Raw genomic sequence first — 16,157 nt, 5'->3', positions numbered from 1 at the left:
GCCTCGGCTGCCAGCCTTGGGAGGGAGCGCTGACCCCAGAGGAATCCAGTTAATTCTGTGCAACCCACCCTGGCTGTTGTGGGCCACATTGTGAAATAGGCACTTGGGTTTTGGCATGTGTCGCCTTTATTCCTTCAGATTATAGGCTTAATCTTCTAGGCAAAGAGGCACAACTACTCAGATCTGCATAAACTCTCCAGAGAACTAGATAGCAAAACTGGAAACTAAGGTCCTTACCCCAGCCCCCACCCCCTGCTCACTCATTCCTGGTACAAATAGTGACAGTGGATGCTGGTGTGAGTTATCAAAATGTGCAAGAAATGAGTTTATGTACAAAGCACTTCAACAGGGGCTCTTCTTTGTACTTCCCTTTTTTGAAAGGAAATCTAAGTTCTGGGTTTTGATTGCTTTATTTATCTTTAAGCCCTGACATCTAAGGAATCTCAAAGACGCTCTGGCCAGGGATCCCACCTGGCTAGCCAATGAACAGGCTTCCTGGGCGTACATGGTTCTAGGGCCCAGGACTCAGGTACTCTGGGGAAGGGGTTGATGTAAAACTGGGTCTCTTTCCCTGTAGTTGAAATTTTGCTAGAATCCAAACTGACTGGGACCCACCCATAATCCTTTTTTTTTTTTTTCATCAAGATTCACAACACCATCAATCCAGTTTTCTAAGTAAGAATTTTTCCTTGGAGTTCACACTGCCCATGGCAGAGCTTAGCTGAAATCCTGAGGACGGGACCATGAGAATTCCAAAGCCTTCACCCCAGCCCCCATCCACCACTTCTGGCACTCAGGTGATGGGAAGGTCATCCTAATTAAAACCACGTGGTTGGGTTTCAGCTGTGGAAAATTGCTGGATCCTTTCTCCTTCCTCCCACCTCCTCTTTCTCTCCTTAAACACACACATGCAACTTTCCCTCCCTTTATTTAAGCAAACAATTCTCTCCATGATTAAATACAGCTCCTTCTTATCTAAATAGTCCACAGATGTATAAAGACACAGGAGCTTTCTGCTCCTATTTGAAGCTCGTTCTGGTACCCATCTTCTCCAAACCTACAAAAAAGGCCCTCGCTGACAGAAATTCCTAACGCCTGTTCCTCAGTAAATCAGCCCTGCTCGGCAGGCTGTCCTCAATTTATCAAAGAGGTGGGATTTCCCTTCCAAATACTTCAGTTTTCCCCTCTTCTTGGCCTCTCCCATAACCTGAGCTTGAAACTGCCCAGATGTGAACAAATGGAACATGAAAAGTCCCAATTCTGTTGTCAGATTCTGGTATGACTTCAGCTGTCGAGGTAAATACCGCCAGTTGGTCAACTTCAACGACCTCTGGTGGTCCAGGCCTGGGAACTAAGGGGATTCCCCGGAGGGCAGAGGCTTGGAGTGTTAATAGATTGCTAAGGAAAAAAAAGAAGGGATCTGTGAGTTTCCAGAGTAAGTGGAGTCTGTGCAAGAAGAATCAACTGTCAAGATCTGGGACAAAAGTGAAATCCAGAGAGTGGGTTGGGAGGGTTAGCCCACAGCTTTGGGTTTCTACCTGGAGCTCTCCCACAATGTGATTTTCTTTCCAACCCGAAGCATGGTTAATATTGAGTCCCATGGAGACGGGCTGTACACAGGGATCCCAGACATGGCATTATTGCGGCAGGAAGCAAAGACCCTGCTGAGCCCTGCAGCCCTTCTCACCTACCCCTTCCAGCCTCAACCTCAAAGTGTGCTTGGCAGACCAGAAGTCAGCCTCTCATCAGGAGAAGCCCATGGGAAATGCAGGACTCAGGCCCCACCCCCTTGCCCAATCAGAATCTGCATTTTCATACAGTCTCCTGGTGGCTCCTGTGCATATTAAAGTCTGAGAAGCACTACTTGGGAAGCCACATGTAGCCAGCTAAAGGAAATAGGCTCATTCCTGCCCTCGTGTCTCTAACCGACCTCTTTTATTAACTAATACCTAATAAGAATAACTCAGAACTTTAGAAAGGGCTGCAGCAATATAGAGTATGTGGGTGGGGATAAGGGGGAATACCAAAATAATATCCCGCCTGTCATCCCCAGGCCAAAAAAAAATGTCCAAACAAAATATTTTACAAAGTAAGATCCAGCAGATTGCTGGTATGTGGGAAACCTAGAGCACTAGTTCAAAGTTCCAATTCTAGGGCCCTATGGCAAACTTTTGGAATCTGAAATTTCCAGGTGTGGATGTCAGAAACTGCTTGTTAGCAGGCTCTCCTGGGTGATCTATGCTAAAAAAATTTTTTTCTCAATGAAATTTTGAGGTTTATCTGTCATCGAAGGTGTGTTACCTTAACTTTCTCTTACACAGGGAAAGAAATTGGAAACTTCCTTCTGGTTCTTTTCTCTCTGAAGGGCATGGATAAATATGTGGGGCTTGGAATGGGCTAGATTCATGGGGAAATAATAAAACGAACCTATATTTGCATTTCTTTTTTTTTTTAACGTTTATTTATTTTTGGGACAGAGAGAGACAGAGCATGAACGGGGGAGGGGCAGAGAGAGAGGGAGACACAGAATCGGAAGCAGGCTCCAGGCTCTGGGCCATCAGCCCAGAGCCCGACGCGGGGCTCGAACTCACGGACCGTGAGATCGTGACCTGAGCTGAAGTCGGACGCTTAACCGACTGAGCCACCCAGGCGCCCCGGACTTTTATTTGCATTTCTTATATAGTTCTAGGGATCCGTGCTAAAATTTAAGACTGGTTCTATTTCCTTTGATTACTATTAGAGGATTGGTACAGATTTCTCTTCCTCAGGAGCAAAAATGAATTGCTGATACTTCTGGACCCACCGTGGGGAGATGGCCTTAGGAGTAAGAGCAACCTGGGGTGCCTGGGTGACTCAGTCAGTTAAGCGTCTGACTCTTGGTTTTGGCTCAGGTCATGATCTCATGGTTTGTAAGTTTGAGCCCCGCTGTCAGCATGGAGCCTGCTTGGGATTCTCTCTCTCTCTCTCTCTCTCTCTCTCTCTCTCTCCTTCTCTGTCTGCCACTCCCCTATTTGTGCTCTCTCTCAATAAATAAATAAATAAATAAACAAATAAATAAATAACTTAAGAAGTAAGAGCAACCTAACTTGGATAACATTGTGACCCTTCATCTCTTTCTGCCCCTGAGTAGGAGAGCACCTGTACAATTCCCTGAAGAGATGTGGATGTTACAGAGTTGAGGTCAAGGCTGCCAATCTTGGTGCTAGCAGCATGTCTTAGGCACAAGGCTCAAGTAGTCCTGACCCTTGGGTACCCCACACTCCAGGGTGACTCCAGCAGCACAAGCCAAGATGCCTTTGTACATACTTCAGCATCTTTTTGCTGATATGTTTAAAAAAATTCAAAACAGCAGTGGGAAATCATGGGTCACAGTGATGGGGCTTCAGCGGGGTCACAAAGACATGCTACCCAACCTAAAAGAGATTTTCCTTTTCATTAACCACAGGGAATACAAAGGAAAAATGCCAATATTGGCCTTGACCTGGCTAGCATATCACTAGTTCACCAGTCATGTACATTCGTATGGGAAGATCTTTAGATACTAGAGCACAACTTTAATGGAATTTTCCTAAGTCCTCCTACCATGCCTGAGAAATAGTGTCTTTGTGCTTAGGTGTGGTTTTGGGTGACCCAGCAGTATTTGCTCACTTCTGGGTAAAATTGCCAGTTGTCTGAGGTTTGGAAGTGCCCTGTTAATCAGGCAATGACATCAAATGAAGTTGTCACCGTAATTGCTTACAGAATTAAAAGTCACCCTGAGGAATCCCTTTGGCAACAGGCATATAACCTAATATGAAACAGCTTGGGCTCAGTAAGTGCCACACTTGGGGTCCAAAGAGAAGCTGGACAGTAACTCAGATGTCGTTCCCACATGTCTAGCCCATAGGAGCCCTGGGTTCTGGTTCTAGCAACACCATTGACCTGGGACCCCCAAACTCCTTATGAAACCCCAGCCATCTTCCCCTATCACCTTCTCCATCTGTATATTAAACAGTTGGACATGGTTCCCTCTAAGATCTCGTGTGGGTCTAAGACCCCAGATCCCAGAGAGTTTTCAAATTTTAGTTGGTAATTTTAACCAGAATTAGCTGAAGGGAAAAGGCATCTGAAACCAAAAACATGGAAAAGAACAGCAGCATTGAAAACACAGTCTTTGTAGAACAAGTATTTAACCTTTTCTCTGGTCTGAAACACACACAGCTGGGAGAAACGCTTCTGGAAGTTATTCACAGGAGCAGATGATCACTGTGGGATGGGGGTGAAGGTATCAGGCAGTGCCTCCCAGGTGCTCCTCCAGCCCACCCAGGCCCAGTTATCATTTGCAAGTTGTAAAACCAGGACAAGAAAACATCACTGAAGAAACTCAAGCAGGGGGATGTATGTGCAGTGGAAGAGAGTAAGTGGTCTATCACTGGGGACGGTGGGGGGAAAGACACAACTCACATTATCATTGATTAATTGAGTGATTTTAGTCAAGTGAATATTGATACATGGCAGGAAAAGCATGAAAGTAAAATGAACACATACGGGAATTACTATTAACATAAGTGATAACATCAAAACATCTGGTAAAATGCAGTTAAAACAACAACACAAATGAAATGGAATGTAAAACATTTCACAGTATTCAAAGCTTTTGTAAAAGATTTAGACTCTATGTGAGGGGACTAGGGGAAACGGGAATTTCACCTGTGCCCTATGTATCCGCTGGTGACAGATCGGAATGGCCACTACGTTATTCTGTGGGAGTTACCCAAAGGTGCACTTCAGAGACAGCTGTGGAGTTGCAACAGAGCAACGATTTAATTGGAGTCTGATGAGAAATATACATTCTAGCTCTGAGCATGTGGGTCTGTAATCAACACATCCAAGTGAAAACTGGAGCTCTGACAGGATTCTGCCTCCAAAAGCCCTTGGTGCTAATGCACCAGGACCAGGAGCCAAGTGTCACATGGGATATTCTAAAGGTGAAGTGTTCTTGGGGTTCTCACTTTCTATCTTCTGAGAGAACTAGTTATCTTTGAAGACTAAACTGAGCTCTGCCATGACTTCACAGGATCCTACCCAGCAGGATTACTTCTCACCTTTACAAATATGACCTTTGAACTGGCAATAGTTATAAATCACATACAGACCTCCTCTTTTAGAAACCGATGACCAAGCCAATAGTCTATACACTGGTTCTGTTCTACCAATGGTTTGTTGTTTCTCAACAAAGGTTTGTGGTAAGAAGGCAGTTTTGAGCCCACAGCCTCCTTTTGCATCCTCAAATTGCTGGTGTGTTGTAGACAAAGAGTGTGTATCTCAAATCCACAGTCAAATTCAAAAGTCCTGGGACCATATGGTTGGGGTAAAACGTGCAGCTGCAGTTCACATTTCCAATTTATTTTGAACTCATTCTGAAAATGTCACTTCCTGTCTGAGGATTCCCATGTAGACAGCTGCGCAGCACGGCCGCCTAATCTTCCGTACTCTTTCTGCTGTAACAGCTAATACCCCACACAAAACCCTTCCCAAGGCCCAGCTTTGGGCAGAAGCCTGTTGCATGATGCTCTGTCAAAATGAGCAGATACATATAAGCAATGAACTCATGAGTTAATCAACCAAAACTAAGGCCCAGATCCATGCACTCATGAAATTGTTCTGAATTTCAGTTAACAATAGTAAAGTAGAATATTTCTAATTAACTAATGTATATACACATTTAAAAGAAAATCATCCAAAATTACAGGCAAATCACTTAAGATCCCCAACACTTTATGATTAAAGGTCAGAGAGAACCAAAAAACAAAAGTGTTAAAATAACAAGATCACTAATGGTGAGAGGTTAATTATATCAGGATCACCCTCAGGTAGGTAATGAGTTGGTATGCTAATTTTCAGACTGGAGTCTTCAGAAGTTAACAGAATCTTCCACTGTTTCTGTGTCAGTCCAGGGCCATGGGGGTGACACTTCCCAGCCTCACTGCAGCTTCTGGATTGGGTATAAACATTCATCCGGAGGGACAACCACTAGTTCACCATCTTCAGGTGTTACAGATAATTAAGAATCAGGCTTGAGGAACAAATTCACATTAATTGCTTAGAATGACTTCCTATACACTGAACAGGAGGAGTAAAGTTGCTTCTGTGAATGAGCTTATGTACATCACTTATTAAACGCAAGGGTTTTAAGAAACATCTTCGGGCACTCAGGGAAACCTGTAGAGATGTGTGTTGTCTTTGAAACTCTCTCCTTAGATGGAGACATTTTTTACTTAACTCTCCCTCTGCAGAAATTTAAAAAAAAATTTTTTTTAAGTACAAGGAGGACAGGCAATCTGGCTGTTCTGAATTTCTTTGATCTATAGGCAATCAAGTTTAAGGGAATCCACTTCTTCACAGGAAATAAAGGCATGGGAAGCACTGTGAGTTCTGACCGGCACTGTGTTGGGGCCAGGACAACCCAGAACTCCTCAGGAAAGAGGACCACAAGGTTTGCTCTCAGGCAAATCCACTTCCCACCCCAAATGCCCCGTGAGAGAGCAGCTCTGCTAGAAAGTAGCCTCAAATGCATCGAAAGACCCTCAGCCCAGTACGTCTTTCAAATGTTAATGTTGACTTTTTTTTTTAAACATTGAAAAGTAAACACAGTTTTTGTTGTTGTTCTCTAAAAAAAAAAAAACAACAAAACAGAAATAAAAACAGAAACAAAAGTGAAATGAGCAAACGGATGAAATCAGAACACTAAGCTCTTCAACCAATTACAATTCACACTGACTCGCAATTTGCTGGGCTGTTCCTAATATTTTTTTCTTTGTTTTCTCTTTATGTTCTTTGAAAACCACTAACCATTGCCTTCTCAGTCTGAAAATCATCGTCCCTCTCATGCCGTGGGTTTGGTGCCCACGGTGTTTCCTTTTCCTCACACAAAGGCAGGCACATGCTGCCCTCCACATGTCTGGAGGCTAGATCACGCACCAAGGCTGATGTTCACTGCCACTTCCATGGCACCTGAGACTAGCTGATTCAGATCAAAAGACAATCACGTGGAGAGGCAGAGCAGAGATGACCTCCCTGTGTTTTTACCATTACATACTGTCCTGGTGCTTTTCTTCCCTGCACTTAATTTTCTGGCATTGATCTTCAGTTGTAAGTGTGGTGTGTGTTTGTTTCTGCATAAGGTGGACAGAGACAGAAGTTTCTGGAACTGAAAGCAGCACATCAAAGGCATGGATTAGCTAATAGATCCACAAGCAATTTGTGACCACACAAAGAAAGTTGCAGAACTTAGTTTTTTTTGCTGCTGTCTCTCACTTTTTTCCCAATGCTTTTTGGTTGGGGGTTTTGTTTGTTTTTTACTGGCAAAATTTTCTTTTTTAGTGGCTGTCTCTGGTTGAAATGGTTTGCACCTACTTTTCCTCAGCGATGTGCTGTTCCACACTGTAGATCCTAAAAGACTTCCTAATCTAAATGGTTTTCCTTACCTGGGTATGCGGCTTTAAATACTGGCGGTAATGGGGTCTAGAGTGTGGCTATGGAGGGGAAGGAGTGGGAAAGCTGCCAGAGCAAAGCCAGCTGGATTACAATGTCCTCTACCAACCGAAGGGGCAGTGAGCACAGACCTCCAGGCTCTAGGGTTGTATGCTCAGCCCCGCCCCTCACCCCAACCCACAGCTCCCTCCCCACCCACCCAGGGAGAATCACTTAAAGACTGATTGAAAAGTGGGGCATTCATGATTTTTCATTTTCTTCATGAAGTTTTTGAATTCCTTGTTTTTCTTGTCCCACTTGTGGATTGCCGTCAGCAAGTACTGGCTCTTCACCTTCCGGCCCATGATGAGAAAATGGTGGCTCAGGTTGTCCAGCTGGTGGCAGGGGCAGTCAGCCCCATTCTTCAGGTATAGGACAAGCTTCTTCAGTTCCTTCTTCTTGATGGGTCCCAGCTTCAGAGGCTTCTTCTTCTTGGGGACAATCTTTTTGTCGCCATTTTCTTTTTTCACTTCTTTTATTTTCATCCTCAGTGCTAGAGACGGTGCAGGCAAGGTTGGGGAAGAGGAGAGAAGGAGGGAGAAAAAGCATTTTAGAACCCAGCTTTCCATCTGAAACAATAACCCAAACTTATGGCTCAAGGGGGAGATGAAATGAAAGGCAACTGGCAAGTCAACGAAAGAGGCAGTTTTATAGGTAAGAACCAAGGTCTCAGTTAATTTTCATCTTCTGAGTCTGCCCCCTAGTTTTGTGGTGTCTAATGGTAACTCAGTAGTTGCCCTGGGACACCATGAGATTCTCAAGTAAATTTTCAGAACCAAATGATATTTCTCTTTTTTAAAATTCAGTGACTCAAAATATCCTACAGTGCTTTAAGAGAAGAAGGGAATCATATAATTGAATATAATCCACATAATCTAAAGCTACAGACCTCAGGATTCAAAGAAAAATTTTACCCGGAGGTTGTTTTTTTTTTAAGAGAAAGCCATTGGTTTAGTTTTTTAACATCCACGGGACCTAAAATTCCTCAAAAGTTGGATCCTATAAAAAAGACTGACAAAATCTATGTGTGCACATGCGGCAATAGAGAAATTAAACAGCACATCAAATGGTCATGCTTGAGTGCATCAAAAATCAGTGTCCAACTTCTGCATTGGAGAAATCATAGTCCCTACCACTGTGCCTCTAGGGAGTTCTGACAGCAGGTACTGCTGATGTTCTGTCAACCACAAAGCAACTACTAACGGGTGCCACTAATGCTTCTTTCCACTGGGTAGACCCACACAGAATCAAACTCTGCTTTGAGCTCTTGACAGATTAGAGCAAGTCCTGGTGAAGTCTTGACAGATAAATCCACGTGATGATCTCTGAGTCTAATACAGGACAAGAGCTTCCCTTCCTCAGCACCGCTATCTGCAGGAAAGGAAAGAGCCCATCCACCGTGTCCGCCTTATCTTTTCCTTGTCTCTACAGACCCTGAGTTAACATTATTTTAATGTGAATGTATGGACACGAAATTTAGTGAAGTTAATTAAATTCGCGTGGAGGCATTCTGCACTTGATCTTAGCCAAAAGGCCGAGAAGCGATGCGTGGAGGCATTCTCTAAGATGTAAATGCACTAAAAATATGGTGCCACTGTGACACTCAACTCCCCTCTCAGGTTGGCCAGCCCAGATATTTACCAAAGGAGATGAAAGTCATTTTCTAGATGCTAGTCACCAGATAATTTGTGCATCCTCTGAATTCTTCTAACTTCAAAATTAGCAAGCCTCCTCTTTTTCATGACTTGAAACTCCCACCCAGGCTCCATGAGGAAAGGCTTGAATGTGAACAGAATAACAGTAGTTAACAATTATGAGAGCATATGGCATGCCAGGAAGTGTGCTAAGTATTTTCCATGAATTTCCTCAATTAAACCTAACAACTCCATGAGGAAGGTATAATTATTTTCCCCATTTAATAGATGAGAAAAGTGTGGTGTAGGGGGTTAAGTTAACTTGGCCAAAGTTTCTAATCCTCAATTTAAACCCATGTCTTAAATGTGCACTTTTAATCACCATGCAGTCCATGCTGACTCTATGGCAGCAAAATTCTTCATAATGAACCCCATATTTAGAGGACCGGCGAAATGGATCAAGAAAATAGGGGAGAAGAGCTCAGACTCACTTCCTGGTTTCACCCACATTTCAAAACGACTTCGTTTACAAAATGGTAAAAGAGTTTCTCCTGGTTTAAAAAGACTGCTGTAGCAAAGGCTTTATTATTCAGTATTTACTTGATTAAAAAACACACCCTTGGCTAACCCAAGAATAAGAAGGAGAGGGGAAAATCCTAGGAACAAACCTTTAATGAATGTGTCAAAGTCAGTAAATTAAACCCACTCCCACTGCTTTCTTTTCTTTACAAAAGGAGTTCCAGATTTTGCAGTCTACTTAACCTCATATAATACCCTAGGCCTGGTATCCCTTAAGAAATGCCTCACTCCCAAGGGCAGCAGAAGGTTCAGGAACTGGGCACTAAGCAGCAGAAGACTCTTGCTGAGGATTAACCTTGACCTTTCAGGCTGGTACAGGCTTCCCAGCACACATGGAAGTGAGTTGAGCACAGCTTCCCAATGAGTTCCTTTCTTTAAGCTCTCCCTGACCCAAACCGGCCACTGCCCAGTGCTTCTGATTATGCTTTATTCCTACCCCCACTGCAGACAGGGTGTATGGGGACCAGCAGGCAGGAGTGTGGCAAACAGAAAGCATAGAAACTACCTGTCCAGGACTTCACCCCAGACATGCCCACACAGGCCTACGCTTGGGTTAGTTTGTTGGCTTACAAACTTTGTGCCTGGTGGTTCACTTGGGAAAAGACTTCAACTGTTCTGGTTTGTGGCTTGCTGCAGGAGGAAGGTTCTCAGTGGAGTTCAAGAAGGAACCAGGAGGAGGAGACTCACTGCCCAGGCCTAGGGAAAGTCAAGTTTCCATCTTGGCCTCCCCTCTGCAAAACAGAGAAAACAGGACCGGGGGAAACCACTCATCAAAGAAAGGAATACTACGGGAGGAGAAGGCAGTAAGAACAATTCTGCTCCTTTCACGAGACCCTTTAAATAAGGTGGCCCCAAGGTATTAGGTGAATCCCAAGCTACTTCCCAAAACCTAAGGCTGGCAACCAAGCATTGCTGTAGAAGCGCCGGAATGCATCAACAGCAGATATGAGTGCATGCCCCAGCTGACAGTGTGGGCACCTTCTTTTCTGCAGAGAAGTGAGCCATCATTTTTTGAGTGCCACACTCCACAGATGAGCACAGGGTAGGCTGCTTATGTGCAGCGCCTTATTTCATGCTCACAGCACTCATGCTAAGAAGGCATCATTATTATTTATCACAATCAAGGAGAAGGACTCAGGTCAAGTAATGACAACACGAAGCCACAGTATGTAAGAGAGATAGAATCAGAATTAAAACCCACACTTAACCCCAAAGACCACACTCTTTCCTACTATACCATGACTGGGTTTAAAATGATATTGCTTCAGTGGAAACTATTTCACTCTTTTGATTGTGTTGCTTTTAATCACAACTCAAATCAAAAATTAATGTTCCTTTGCCATGACCGTGTAAAGGAATTTAGTTTACATAGGTGGGGGGACACCGAGGGGAGAGGGGAAATCAAATGATGGAAATGTGTTATGCATTAGACTCTTTATTTCTTGCCATTTGGCTCAGTTTCTTTTTTGAGGTGGGGAGAGTAAGGAAGGAGGAGGCACATATGGCCAGAAATTACTAACATCTTTCCATCTTTTAAGGGTTTATTTTAGGGATGCAGATTACCAACAATGTTTGGATAGGCGATTAGCCGGCCAAGGTTGATTTCCCTGTGCCTTGTGGATATACGCACAGCCCCCCACCATACCACATCCAGGGGCTTCTGACACAGGGGTGGGTGCTGGCCCAGGAGCAGCCTGGAACGGATCACCACTTCCTCTTCCCCTACCCAGCCTCCACTACACAGAGGGTGCCTGAGCCCCAGAGATTCGCCCATAGACTGTGTTCACAGTTTCCAATGCAAATGGTGGTGTGGGCAGGGAGGAGAAGCCAAAGAGGCAGCAGCTGGGGCACTAGACAGAGTACTGGGTCCTGGGTTCTAACTGTGTGACCACAAAATCTGGTTTCTGCTCTCTGAATCTCAGTTTTCCGTCTGTAAAGCATACAGTGCTGACTGCTGGCCTTGCAGCACTACCATCCAGAGGGCCCATGTGGGTCAATGCTGGGGGTCTAGCCAACCTCATCTCTAGGATTCCCCATGCTGTGCACAGTCTTCTCTTCCTTCATTGTGTGCCCTTCTCACCCTGGGAAAAAATGCTACAACTACCTCCGGCCCTTGATCTCCGCTACCTGTAACACCTGGACCCCAAACTAAAACAAAACAAATAAACAAAACACCTTAGTGTTTTTTAGCAACAACTTCACATCTTCTGAGAGTAGAATATTACTCCTACCTCTCACCTTGCTGGTTGGTTACTGCCAGCAAGAATTCAGAGACCCAGAAACTTGGAAAACCCCAGGTAAGGTTGCCACTAGGGTTCATCTGGGTCTTTCTGATCAATATTAAAATAAATAATCCCTTATGTTCAGGTAGACATTTAAATTTCATCCCACTTTCAGTTACCTGAAACCCTATTTTTTGCTCCCAAATGATACTTCTTTGGTAGCTTCCCCATGAAGGTTGGCCATATTTCTGAGGCTAAAATGAGAACAGGAAACTTATTACATCCATTGCAAACCAACACTCTCTTCAAAACCACCTCTCCGTCCTGGCCCTCTAATGCTAATGGTGCCACCATTAGTCCAATTACCTCAACAGGGTGCTGGGGTGTATGGCAACCCTTGGCTGAGAGCCAGCCATTCATACAACCAATAACGTGGAATTGCTGCTGGAGTGCAAGGAGGATTTGATGCAAAAACTGGAAAAGGGGCTGAGTTAGGAACCAGATCCCTGACTCAACTGATTAAAATGAAGGGAAAAGAGAGAAGGAGGGCCCTCAGCGAGCACCATCATTAGGGAGAGAGGACGTGTTATTGTAAAAGTAATCAGAGGCGCAGATGGAAAACCAGGCAGCCAAGTATCTCAGAAGGCACAAGGGGAGGGCATTTCAAAGAGAGGACATGCTCCTCCATCCCAAATGCTGCAGTTTAAGCATGAGTGTGAGGTGAGATCACTCAGCTTGGTGACTTGGGGTCACTGTTGGCCTATGGAAGGCACAGATCCTGATCCGAAGGGGTGGGCGTGAATTCCAAAGAGCTAAAAACCACTGGGAAGTGAAAAGGAAAGGTATGCCATACTGGCAACCACCATGCTTCTGGAATGTTTGTGAAGAGTTACCACTGGCTACTTCTAGCCAAACATATTAGATTGAGCACACACAATCATTTCCATTCCATTCTGAAGTCAGTTTAAAATTAAAGTAAAAAAAAAAGTTATAAACACATGCAAGAAAACAAGAACATATCAGCATGCAGTATAATGGAAAGCAAATGGATGGTGAAACCTGGCTTGACAGGGAGAAGAAAAACTGAAGCTTAGCAGCTTACAGATAGGGGTGCCAGTAACAAACAAGCCAGTCCACACCGCAAGACCCAGAAATGCTCATGAATTGGGTCCACTGGGTATTTCTGACCTCAGAAATACAGTTAAAAAAACTGTATTAAGTATAAAAATTGGTCGTCTGTAGAAGGACACTCAGGTCCGCTAGGCTTGGGCCATAAATCTGGTAACAGCCCCTCACCAACTCCAGCAACATCCAAAAGGTTGATTCCAATAGAATGTGCGAACCAGAAGACTCTGGGCTTAGGCATACCAGACACGAGGGAAGGGCAAGGTGGCGAGGCACTGCACTGAGTCCAAAGGAGTAAGTGAAGTCTGCACAATAAATGGTGAGTCCCTCAGGTCTTAGAACCCTGCATTTATATCCTCCAGAGAGGAGTGAAGGGTTTCTATCTAAAGAAACTAGTAGCCCTAAAGAAAACAACTACAGCGCTCCTACCAACAAAACTCTCAAACAAGGGCCAGCAAATCACAGGTCATACATGCACACACAGAGCTTCCAATGTAATGCTTCACTCTTTGAATGGCCAGACAAAGGTCAGCAAGCATTTAAGCAAAGCCTCTAAGGGCAAACAACAGAGACCAAAACATACAAACTAAACAAGAAAAAGAGAATTCAGAGACAACAGAGACCACTTAGGGGACACAAACCTTTTACGAAGATAATATTAGATAAGACATTGTATTCATAAAAGCAGAACACAAAATTTTTAGAAGAAACATTCAGAGCAGTGCCTGTGTGGCTCAGTCGGTTGGGCATCTGACTTCAGCTCCAGTCATGATCTCAAAGTTTGTGAGTTCAAGCCTTACGTCAGGCTCTGTGCTGACAGCTCGGAGCCTGGAGCCTGCCTGCTTCGGATTCTGTGTCTCCCTCTCTCCGCCCCCCCCCCCCCAAACTCATGCTCTGTCTCTATCTCTTAAATATAAGTAAACGTTAAAAAAATTAAATAAAAGAAAGAAACTAAGAAACATTCAGAGAACAAAAAGAGTATTAGGAAATTTAAAACATAACAATGCTATACAAGTGCTTTAAGACATGGTTGAAAACAGTTTCCAGGGAAGCCAAACAAAATGACAAAGAGTTGGGAAATAGGAGACAGGAAGATGACACAGAACAAGAGAGAACCAAGAAAACAGATGAGAGAAATACCAAAGAAATCATACACAAAAATTTCCAGAAATAAACATGAGTTCTCAGATTAACAGTTACCCAGCTCAACAAATCATGATATTTAGAAACACCAACATAAAGAGAATGTTTACAGTCCTCTAGAGAAAAAGAGATTATACATCAAATACAAAGGATCCAGCAATCAGAATGGCATTGGATTTATCAACAGCAACCCTAGAAGCTGGAGGATAACGGATCAATGCCTTTAGAATTCCCCAATTCAACACTGAGCCAAGCTATCAATCAGTGTATGCGTGCAGAATAAAGACATCTTCAGAAGTTCGATCGTTAGAACAAAGTTGTCTTCCAGAGATCTTTTCTTGGGAAAGTACTCCATGATGCATTCTACAAAAGTGCAGAACAAGACACAGGATTCAGGAAACCAAAGATCTAACATCTGATAAAAGCAATGGAAGTCTTAAACTGATTTTTCCAGAATGACCATGTGGCAGGCCTGAAGCTCAATCAGTCCACACTGAAACAGGAGGAAAGAGGGCTCAGGCAAATTACCTGCAGAAAAGTTCGAGGCTGAATTCATACTATAAACATTAAGAACTGGGAAAATAAAATGAGACAATTGCTATCTCAAAGGAAAAAAAAAAGGTACAAAAGAAAGGAAATATATGCAGTATAGTACATGGCTCAGCTGGGGATCGTATTTATTTATTGTAACAAATTAATCATTGAGTATTAATTTAACTGAAAATGTGATATAATTCTACCATAAAAAATGGGGAGAAGTGGAGATATAAGACAGATAAATCTTTATCTTCAATAATAATACAATATCAATAATCATTCAATAATACAAAATCAAAAAATAATGTCTAAAAATTAAAGTTCAGAAATGATGTCTGAAAAATAAAATTAAAATTCAGAAATAAAAGTAAGACACATAAATCTTTGTCTTCAATAAAAAAAGATCAGTAATAACTAAAAATTAAAATGAAAAATTATTTACTGACCCCATTTTGCTAAATATCACAAGTAGCTAAATTAGTTGGAAAATATTCCCTTTGGGTTGTAAGAATTAGTGGTGGGAAAGGCATCAGGCAGAGGTTTTGTTAGAAACATTTCAATACCATGACTTTTTAAATTGCATTTATTTTGACTCAAAAAAAACTTAAGCTTTAAAAAGGCTTATAGTCTAGTAAAGAACTTAAAAGTATATAAACTCTAAATCAATCCCAAAACTGTGAGATCTTAAAAGAAATGCAAAGATTACATTTCTAGGTCCTCTACTCTCCATTCAACCGAGGGAGGCTGGCATTAGTTAGGGCTTCTCAAGGGCTTTATTTGAATAAGAGCTCTGCTCCTTGCCTCTCCACCCAGAGCTCTCTGCTGTATTCCACAGTTCCTCTGAACAGGAAGTAAGAAAGCAAAGGGGGTGCATGGGGTCCTGGCAGATTCTAGGGGCAGTTGGGCAATGACAAATCATCCTGGGGCAGGTAACAGACCACACACCCTGACTCCTTAGTAACTCGCTTTTTGTCCTGGGTTACTTTCTCCTGTGGAGAGGGCTGAAGATCCCAGTAGATGGTTTGAGGAGCAGGGGGTAATACTGGAAAACTGTTTACAACATGACCTGTTACCAGCCTCTTGAATCGGGAAGGCCCACAGATGGGCACCCCATGTAGCAGCCCGGTGGGCTTGGCTTACACCCCTCCTCTAAATGGAAAAGCCTGTTCAGACAGCAAGACTTCACTAAGCAGTAATGACAGAAAGGACCTGATTTCTACTTCCCAGCCCCATTTTCACAAATATCTCAGGTGGACGACCCCAAGGAAGCAAGTGCAATAGTGCAGATGAGATTTGTTAACGGCACTGGGTAAGGGATTGGCTGTGAGAAACCACAGCCTCCTTCCAACATGCAGTAGAGGGTCTGGGCACCAGGGCAAGCTGACCCAATGAGTCCTACTGACAA

The 16,157-nt window shown here is 43.4% G+C and overlaps 1 protein-coding gene across 1 annotated transcript in view; it reads right to left on the bottom strand.

Annotated features, from left to right (window-relative positions):
- Positions 1 to 4,450: 4,450 nt before the first annotated feature.
- Positions 4,451 to 16,157, bottom strand: part of SFRP1 (secreted frizzled related protein 1) — a 43,912-nt gene continuing 32,205 nt past the window's right edge. Inside the window, exon 3 of the mRNA XM_043563463.1 lies at positions 4,451 to 8,005. Coding sequence (XP_043419398.1) covers positions 7,683 to 8,005 — 323 coding nt within the window. The 3' untranslated portion in view covers positions 4,451 to 7,682. The remainder of the gene's footprint in view (positions 8,006 to 16,157) is intronic.

This window comes from Prionailurus bengalensis, chromosome B1 (genome assembly GCF_016509475.1).
Source record: "Prionailurus bengalensis isolate Pbe53 chromosome B1, Fcat_Pben_1.1_paternal_pri, whole genome shotgun sequence".
Classification (NCBI taxonomy): Eukaryota; Metazoa; Chordata; class Mammalia; order Carnivora; family Felidae; genus Prionailurus; species Prionailurus bengalensis.
Note: the sequence above shows the minus strand (reverse complement) of the source record. Positions and strands in the feature narration are given on the sequence as shown.